This window comes from Leptodactylus fuscus, chromosome 2 (assembly GCF_031893055.1).
Source record: "Leptodactylus fuscus isolate aLepFus1 chromosome 2, aLepFus1.hap2, whole genome shotgun sequence".
NCBI classification, from domain to species: domain Eukaryota; kingdom Metazoa; phylum Chordata; class Amphibia; order Anura; family Leptodactylidae; genus Leptodactylus; species Leptodactylus fuscus.
In genome coordinates this window covers 163,708,232-163,718,498 of record NC_134266.1, presented here as the reverse complement: position 1 = coordinate 163,718,498, position 10,267 = coordinate 163,708,232, and the positions used below count along the sequence as shown (strand labels likewise).

At 44.5% G+C, this 10,267-nt stretch overlaps 1 protein-coding gene across 1 annotated transcript; it reads left to right on the top strand.

Annotated features, from left to right (window-relative positions):
- Positions 1–535: 535 nt before the first annotated feature.
- Positions 536–9,243, top strand: TCEANC (transcription elongation factor A N-terminal and central domain containing). Its single transcript, XM_075262797.1, has 2 exons — positions 536–581; positions 6,590–9,243. Exon 2 carries the CDS (start codon positions 6,598–6,600, stop codon positions 7,576–7,578), a length of 981 nt encoding a protein of 326 aa, XP_075118898.1. The 5' UTR covers positions 536–581; positions 6,590–6,597; the 3' UTR covers positions 7,579–9,243.
- The last annotated feature ends 1,024 nt before the right edge of the window (positions 9,244–10,267 follow it).

Below are 10,267 nucleotides of genomic sequence, written 5' to 3'. Positions count from 1 at the left end.
CTAGATTGGAGTTGCTCCTGGTAGGTCCTCCCTACAGTAACTCCATTCTAGCCCGTTCACTAGTGAGGTGACTAGATTGGAGTTGCTGGAGGGAGGACCTACCAGGAGCAACTCCATTCTAGACGCAACCATCACTATATCTCTCTTTTCTCCCTGCTCATCACACTTTTATTATTCCCTCTGTAATATTCCCTGTTCTATTATTACTGATCCCCCTTTATATACTACATTCCACCCACTAAATAGTCATTGGTATGTGTTTCTATAATGAGGATTTCCTTTTGTCCACAAGAGCTGTGTAATTCGTCCATTTACATCTTGACCCCAGTAGCAACTCTGTATATCATAGGAATACTGCTGGCTGTGTTTTGCGAGTTTTTCTAATGGCCGAAGTTCCACTTCCGCCCTTAAGATGATGCACTTCCGCTGACTGTGTGCCTTATGAACACTGCTAGCTGTGTTGTGCCAGTTTTTCTAATGGCCGAAAATCCACCTCCGCCCTTTCGATGACACACTTCCGCCCAGATTGGAGCAGGAAGCATCGTACAGAAACGCCTAGTTACATGCTATTTATACACTTGGTAAGTCTCTCACTGTGATATATCTGCACAGGCCGGGGACACCCCTCCACTTTTACCCCACATCCTCAGAAGTGTGTGGAGACAGCATGGGACCCCTGATATCCAGGGAATTATAGGACCATTTTCCTTCAGATAGGTACTCCTAAAACACATCTGCTACACTCTACTAGTCATTCATATGGCTATGAGATCTGACATGGTCACATTCACACCAGGAGCTCTCTGTAGCCTTCTAGAGAAGCTGCAGTATAGCACACGTCAATGGTTCCAATAGGAGGGTTCTCTTATGGGAATTATCTTTGGCTTGTGGTAAAATACTATAGCCAGGATCTGTTATGGAACTATGCTCTTATACGCAACATTACTTAAAGGGATTGGCCAGGCAAAAATGGACAACCCTTTTAATGTTTAAACTGGGAGCAGTGAAAAAAAATAAAATAAAAGCATACTCTCCTGTCCCAGTTGCACCGCTGTCCTCCCGTGCTTCTCTGGTCATCTGCTCCGGCAGGTCTCTTCGCAGTTGTTTTGAAGCCTCTGATTGGCCTGAATGTCACTATGTGTGACATCACGGGTCGCAGCGGCCTAAGCAATCACATGACCACTGATGCCAATAAGCGGCTTCAGCACGACTCCGGAAGAGACCCACCGGAGCAGATAAACCATGGGGACAAGTGTGTATGCATTTTTTTTTTCACTGCCCCCAGCTTTTTAAACCTTTAAAGAGGACCTTTCACCACTTTTGGACACATGCAGTGTTATATACTGCCGGAAAGCTGAGTTCAGCGCACTGTCGGCCTTGCCGATCCGTGCCCGGTGTAAAGCGCTTACGGTGCCGGTACCGTAGTGCTCTATGGTCAGAAGGGCGTTTCTGACCATTAGCCAGGAACGTCCTTCTGCCTCGCGGCGCCTATCGCGCTGTGCTGTGGAGCGCGGAGGAACGCCCCCTCCCTCTGCTTACACAGCTCGTCCATAGACGAGCATTATCAGGGATTGGCGCCGCGAGGCAGAAGGACGTTCCTGGCTAATGGTCAGAAACGCCCTTCTGACCATAGAGCACTACGGTACCGGCACCGTAAGCTCTTTACACCGGGCACGGATCGGGAAAGCCGACAGTGCGCCGAACTCAGCGCACTGTCAGCTTTCCGGCAGTATATAACACTGCATGTGCCCAAAAGTGGTGAAAGGTCCTCTTTAAAAGGGTTGTCCATTTATGCCTGGATAACCCCTTCCCGACATCCGCCGTAACAGTACGGTGGATGCTGGGTGTTTAACTATGGCGGCCCCTCGGCAGTCAAGCAGCCACCATAGCTGCCGGGTGTCTACTGTTTTACACAGTAGAAACTCAGCGCTAATGCCTCCAGTCGGTGCCCACAGTAACAGAATGAATGACAGTTAGCCGAAATCTAGAAAACCATGAGGAATTGATACAGAAAGTATATTGGAAAATTGTATATCTTTTTATTGTACCTTTGTTTGTCAATATTGGTTTGAAAGTGGCCAACCCCTTTAAAGAGGACTTTTCACCTACTGGGGCACATATACCACTAGAAAGCCGTCAACGCGCTGAACTCAGCGCACTATCGGCTTTCCTATTCTGTGCCCCAGGTGAAGAGCTATCGGTACCGGTACTGTAGCTCTTCACTGTCAGAAGGGCATTTCTGATAGTTAGGAACATCCTTCTTCACAGTAGCGTCTATTGCTCTGTAGTGTGAGAGGGGGCGTTGCTTACCGCCCAGTGATGCTGCTGAGGAACGAGTACTGTGAGGAGAGGGAGGGGGCGTTCCTCCTCGCTCTTACAGTACGGCACTATAGGCACTGCTGTGAAGAAGGGCATTCCTGACTGACTGTCAGAAACACCCTTCTGACGGTGAAGAGCTACGGTATCGGGACCGATAGCTCTTTACCCGGGGCACAGATCGTGAAAGCCAACAGTGCGCTTTCTAGTGGTATATAAAACTGCATGTGCCCCAGCTGGTGAAAGGTCCTGTTTAAGACATCAAGATTTTCCTTGATCTTGCAACAGAGTAAGGTTTCATTCACATCTATGTCGGAGTCTCCCTAAGAGACTGTCACAGATTACATTGAAAATTGGTGGAGAGAAAAGTTCTATACGGAGGACGTTTCTCTTTGCTAGTTACAGTGTAAAACTAGCGGAAACCTGCCAGACTTCCTGCAGACCTCATTATAGTCTATGGCAGGGGTCTCAAACTCGCGGGCCGCATGCGGCCCCCCGAACAATTTTGTGCAGCCCGCACAAGCCTAGGGACGCCGGATCCAAGTTGAATCCGGACGTTTCACCATTTTGCCCACAGGCAGTTTTATATACTGCCGGAAAGCTGACAGTGCGCTGAGTTCAGCACACTGTCGGCTTTCCCGATGTGGGCCCAGTGTGAAGAGCTTACGGTCCGGTACCGTAGCTCTTCTATGGTCAGAAGAGCGTCTCTGACACTCAGTCAGAGACGTCCTTCTTCACAGCACAGCCAATCGCGCTGTGCTGTGAGAGCCGGGAGGAACGCCCCCTCCCTCTGCTCGCAGTACTCGTCCATAGACGAGCATTATCAGGGAGGGAGGGGGCGTTCCTCCCGGCTCTCACAGCACAGCGCGATTGGCTGTGCTGTGAAGAAGGACGTCTCTGACTGAGTGTCAGAGACGCTCTTCTGACCATAGAAGAGCTACGGTACCGGACCGTAAGCTCTTCACACTGGGCCCACATCGGGAAAGCCGACAGTGTGCTGAACTCAGCGCACTGTCAGCTTTCCGGCAGTATATAGAATTGTCTGTGGGAAAAATGGTGGAAGGTCCTCTTTAAACATTGAGGTGGAATGAAGGGGCTCATGACACTAGGGGCAGAGGAAGGGAGGGGGGAGAACGGCATGACACTGGGGCAGAAATGGAGGGACATGAATCTGGGGGCAGAGATGGGGGGACATGAAACTGGGGGCAGAAATGGAGGGACATGAATCTGGGGGCAGAGATGGGGTGACATGAATCTGGGGGCAGAGATGGGGGGACATGAATCTGAGGGCAGAGATGGGGAGACATGAATCTGGGGGCAGATGAAGGGTGTATATGTAACTGGGGGAAAGATGGAGGGGGGACATATAGTTTACGGGTGACTGTAGGAGGATTATACAGTGTGGGGGCACATGAAAAATGAATGGGCGGAGTCAACATAAAAGTGGGTGGAGCTAAATTTGCCGCAGTGCGGCCCGCCGACTGGCTGGGATCTTGCTCTGCGGCCCACATGCTGAGTTGAGTTTGAGACCCCTGGTCTATGGGGTCCGCGAGTAACCGCTGTTTTAGCTGCCAAGCTCTCCACCATTCAAATACCACAACAGAGAGCACGGTGCAAGTGTGAACCTAGCCTAAGATTTTATTCACACGAGTGCTGTTTTTTATGAAACTAACATCCATGAAAAATGACTTTGTCGGTCTGTTGAACGTGCTTATACAGAACGGCAATGTGATGGCCATCTTTAAAACGTGTCTATGGGTCTATTCACATGTCATGTTCATCAAAGCAGAAAAAGAGCATGATAGTTGTTTTGACGACCATGAAAAATGGTCTGTCAAAAAAACAGACTTGTGAGTAGACCCACAGACATCCCTGTTGTGTGATAAGACCTAAGATGCACTGAATTGTATGCCTTTTAATATATTAGACTAGTGTATTCCATGCCCCAGAAAGTCAAATCTGTGCTAGCTTGAGGCCATGCCCCGTTTTCAGAAAAGCGTACAGGGCCTGACCGCACAAAGGAGTTGCAAATTTAATGCAAAAATAGCAGTGTATATGTCAGTTACAGACATAATACACTACAATAGATAGATTAGGCCAAGAACACTGAAGCGCTCAGTATGGACTTATTCCAATTATATACTGATTTCACACAAAATTGTATATATCAATCTTCTCGGCTCTACATTTCGCCGCCTGCAGATATAGCATCATGTTCATTGTGATAGATTCTATTTAAGTTTTGTGCTTCTAGATTGTACATATCACAAATATGATTCTCCTGAGAAACCATAGCTGCTTTTCATTTGGAACAATCCAGTAAACAATCTACAACCGTCCTCTGTAAAATGCCTCCCTCTGCTGGTGAGCGATTTTTACTCTCGGAAATTATAGGACGTGCGGCATCAATGACTTTGTCCTTTGCTGTGAGCATGAAGTTCTACTGCTATGATTTGTGAATGTACAGATGACTATAATACTATACTGGACAAGTCACAGCGTTAAATTAAAATATAAATAAATAAAGGAAATGTTTAGACTTTTTTTTTTTTTCCGTAAATTATATTAAAATCCTATACTATATAAAATATGACCCTCGTACATGTATGTAAGGCCAAAAATGTCTGTGTCCTCCGGTTTTGGTGGCACAGTAATGGAGCTCACCTTCATGGATGTGTGTGAATATATTCTTATTTCATACTTATCAGATCATCCAGGAGGCTCTCTGAGAAAAAGAATGACCTGCTGGCATCCCAGAAGAGTGAATGAGTCTCTCTGACCCTGCAGCTTCAGGTCATATTCTCCATTACCTAGACACTTTATGTACATCACAAAGAATGGCTGTGACCTGCACACTGCGTGTCCATGTCACAAAAAGGGCATGACATCCTTTTTTGTTGCATATCACCCTCCTTTTTGTCAGAACTTGCAAGCATCTATTCCCATCTCTGCATTTATTTCTCTGGGATGAGAATAACCCTTTAAGCCACTGACATGATGCTATATAGTGCTGTATACATTTAAAGTCAGTGCAGGCTTTGCTGAGCTGGAAGCCATTGAAGAAAGAATGGGTGTGAACCTCCCTCTTAGCAAAACAAGTTATTTCAACCGTGGCATATCTAGAAATGTATTTAGAAGCATTGCAGCATCAGGATGGTGGTTTAGTAACCAGGTTCTCTTTAATGTGCAAATATTGGTTATAACTCCATTACACATACTGGTATTGTGCTGCATGTACAAGAACCACATTTACTACATATTTTGCATTGTGCCAAGTGTTTCGTAGAAGCAAAATTAAAAGGTGGCTCTGTCATAGAAAATATTTATCCTCTATCCATCGTCTCCCACTAATAATGAGAATGGGGTTAGCTGGCCATACTTTGGTTATCGCCAGCCACCCCTTCAAACTGAATAGGAGCAAGGGTTTGTCTGCCTCCACTAGGGGTTCGGCTATCTTCAGCGTGCCTGCAATGGATAAAACATCAACTGTTCTCAGGGATCTGACCCCCACAAATCAGCAATTTATCTTCTATCCTATGGATATAAACAGTCCACTCACATTATTGTGATCACCTGTCAAAATCCAGAATAACCACCTTTGGCAGAGCAGACCGCTGCGAGACGTGCAGGAAGAGAGGGGATGTTGTGATGATGTTCACTGGGATGTTGAGCCATGCCGACTCCAGTGCCATAGCCAGCTGTACTAGGTTATGCAGTTGAGCATCCATGGCGCAAACAACCCGATCGAGGTGATCCCACAGATTCTCGATTGGGTTAAAGTCCGGGGAATTTGCTGGCCAAGGGAGTACGGTAAACTCATCCTGGTGCTCGCATTGTCCTGCTGGTAGATGCCATCATCCTGAGGAAAAACAATTCACATGTAGGGCTGAACATGGTACGCAAGAATAGATGTATACTTGTGTTGATCCATCGTGCCTTCCACAATGATGAGTGCACCCAGACGGCTGATGACACCTGCCTTCTGCGATTAGTTATTTAACGTTGACGTCAATAGTAGGTGGTGGTCACATTAATATGACTGGACTGTGTAGTATAAATATTTCCAGTGGTATAACCCCTCTTGATGAACGATGTTAGTATAAGCTGCATGGCACACTGCCACTATGTGTAAATAATACTGTTCACCAAAATCGGCAATTTCTTTGGGCATTACATATTAAGTATGAGTTGGGTAAGGATCTGCTTTTCTCCTGAGAGATCTACTGTACCTTCTTGAATCATGAAGTGACTTTTTTTTTCTTCCCTTTGTCAGCCCCAGGAATGTTAGATTCTGAGGGTATTAAGGAGCTGAACTTCAGAGCGTTACAAGTGGAGAGTCTATTAAATGACAGACTGTATGAAGATATTGCATCCCACCTCACTTACTTTGAAGAGGCAAAAGTGAACTTTGTAAACCTACAGCAAACTGATGCCGTCAGAGTTGTGTACAGAGTACTTAAAAGCTGTCCTCCAGGAGAACTGAAGAAGAAAGCAAAGTGCTTACTCTCCAAATGGAAACTCTTGTACAAAGAGAAGTTTCCAGGTGAAGAAAGGTCTCACAATGCAGCTTTTACAACCCAAGACAAGGCAGAGAATCCAACAGAACTGGAAAATACAAGTCCTTCCTCTACTGAGACTGTAGAGCAAAATCACAACTCTGATTCAGAAGTGGCATGCAGTAACCAGCTTAGTACAGGTACACAGGGTCAACAGAAAATTGGTGTTGAGGGCCTGAGAATGAAGTGTAGAGAACTTTTGTATAAGGCTTTGGCTGATCCCTCACAGTGCCAGGAGAAAATCCAAGAGTATGGAAAGGAGCTTGAGGACAGCATCTATATTCTGCATGCTGGGAATGAAAAGAAGTACAGAAGCTGCATACGTAGTAAAATTTCTAATCTGAAAAATCCTAAAAATACCCACTTGAAAAAACTCATTTATTCCGGAACTCTATCCGCCAAGACATTTGCTGGAATGACTGCTATGGAGATGGCAAGTGATGAGCTCCGTAACCTCAGAGCCAGCTATGTGCAGGCTGGTGTCCAGGAGCATCAGCTTCCCCAGCGCACTGATGGAGTCCAGACTAGTAAAATTAAATGTAAGAAATGTGAAAGGTTTAATTGTACAGTAACTATGATTTCCCGAGGGACGCTCTTTCTACCAGGCTGGGTACGGTCTGGAAACCCAGATGAAGAGATGATGACATTTGCCATTTGTAATGAGTGTGGAGAACAATGGTATCATAGCGCTTGGATATGTCTGTGAAATGGCTGAGAATACAGTTAGGGCCAGAAATATTTGGACAGTGACACAAGTTTTGTTATTTTAGCTGTTTACTAAAACATGTTCAGAAATACAATTATATATATAATATGGGCTGAAAGTGCACACTCCCAGCTGCAATATGTGAGTTTCCATATCCAAATCGGAGAAAGGGTTTAGGAATCATAGCTCTGTAATGCATAGCCTCCTCTTTTTCAAGGGACCAAAAGTAATTGGACAATGGACTCTAAGGGCTGCAATTAACTCTGAAGGCGTCTCCCTCGTAAACCTGTAATCAATGAAGTAGTTAAAAGGTCTGCGGTTGATTCCAGGTGTGTGGTTTTGCATTTGGAAGCTGTTGCTGTGACCAGACAACATGCGGTCAAAGGAACTCTCAATTGAGGTGAAGCAGAACATCCTGAGGCTGAAAAAAAAGAAAAAATCCATCAGAGAGATAGCAGACATGCTTGGAGTAGCAAAATCAACAGTCGGGTACATTCTAAGAAAAAAGGAATTGACTGGTGAGCTTGGGAACTCAAAAAGGCCTGAGCGTCCACGGATGACAACAGTGGTGGATGATCGCCGCATACTTTCTTTGGTCAAGAAGAACCCGTTCACAACATCAACTGAAGTCCAGAACACTCTCAGTGAAGTAGGTGTATCTGTCTCTAAGTCAACAGTAAAGAGAAGATTCCATGAAAGTAAATACAAAGGGTTCACATCTAGATGCAAACCATTCATCAATTCCAAAAATAGACAGGCCAGAGTTAAATTTGCTGAAAAACACCTCAAGAAGCCAGCTCAGTTCTGGAAAAGTATTCTATGGACAGATGAGACAAAGATCAACCTGTACCAGAATGATGGGAAGAAAAAAGTTTGGAGAAGAAAGGGAACGGCACATGATCCAAGGCACACCACATCCTCTGTAAAACATGGTGGAGGCAACGTGATGGCATGGGCATGCATGGCTTTCAATGGCACTGGGTCACTTGTGTTTATTGATGACATAACAGAGTAGCCGGATGAATTCTGAAGTGTACCGGGATATACTTTCAGCCCAGATTCAGCCAAATGCTGCCAAGTTGATCGGACGGCGCTTCATAGTACAGATAGACAATGACCCCAAGCACACAGCCAAAGCTACCCAGGAGTTCATGAGTGCCAAAAAGTAGAACATTCTGCAATGGCCAAGTCAATCACCAGATCTTAACCCAATTGAGCATGCATTTCACTTGCTCAAATCCAGACTTAAGGCAGAAAGACCCACAAACAAGCAAGACCTGAAGGCTGCGGCTGTAAAGGCCTGGCAAAGCGTTAAGAAGGAGGAAACCCAGCGTTTGGTGATGTCCATGGGTTCTAGACTTAAGACAGGGATTGCCTCCAAAGGATTCGCAACAAAATATTGAAAAAAATATATATTTTGTTTGGGTTATGTTTATTTGTCCAATTACTTTTGAGCTCCTAAAATGTGGAGTATTTGTAAAGAAATGTGTACAATTCCTACATTTTGTATCAGATATTTTTGTTCAACCCTTCAAATTAAACGTTACAATCTGCACTTGAATTCTGTTGTAGAGGTTTCATTTCAAAACCAATGTGGTGGCATGCAGAGCCCAACTCGCGAAAATTGTGTCACTGTCCAAATATTTCTGGCCCTAACTGTATGTGAACTTTATTTTCAGAAGTATGGATTGAGCGTGGAAAAGATTAAAAAAAAAAATATATATATATATATATATAACTTTTTGATTTACTTTTTTATTTTTTCCCCCAACATGTTTTCAGTTGCCATATTAAAATAATAAAACTCTGTCTTGTGACCATGTTGCTTAGCTAAATACAAACCATTGTTCTCAGTATGCAGCCATTTTAAGGCAAAAGGAGTTGCTGAGCGCAGTGCCCCTGGACTTTTGACATCAAACCAGCTACAGTGCATTGTAGGGAACATAATGCTGAGAGCATTGTGCCATTAAATAGTCCAATAGATGCATCACTTTCTTGAAAAAGCAGTTTTTAGAAATACACAAGAGGCACATGTGCAATGTGGGGTGTCAGAGCCTCCATGGACTCGGTATTCAGGTTTGAAATATAAAGGCTAAGGCATGCTCCTTTTCACATGAGCCTTAAGTCCAAGTTTCTGCATGGAATAATAACAATAAGTAATAGGCAGATGTGATCAGGAGACCAAGGGTCTGCGAGTGTCCTACTTCTAGGGATTGATAAGGATTTCCATACTAGAAGGTCCATAGAAGATGGCAGAGTGGTAGCCATGAATATATGTTTCCATTCCATTCACATGGAGCATTTGCACACCCCATTTTTCTGATCACTGGAGGCAGCAGTTTGACCCACAGTGCTCAGACATTAATCCCCTACCCTCTTAAAAGTGTAAAGTTGTCTATAGTGGGACAACCCTTTTAAGGAAGCAGTTGTATATCAAACCCATTAGAGATAGCAACCGCACCATCTAAGTGGTTAGAAAGAGGCAAAATAGTGAAAAGAGAAAAACATTTATAAAACCCAAAAGTTCAAATCACTCCCCCTTTCCCTAGAATACTTACAAAAATTACAGTGAAACACAAACATTAGATATCTCCTTGTCCAAAAACGTCCGGTCTACAAACTTCTAAAAAATGTTTTTCCTGTACAATAAAGGCCGTACAGAGAAAAAAAATCCAAACTGCCAAGCTGT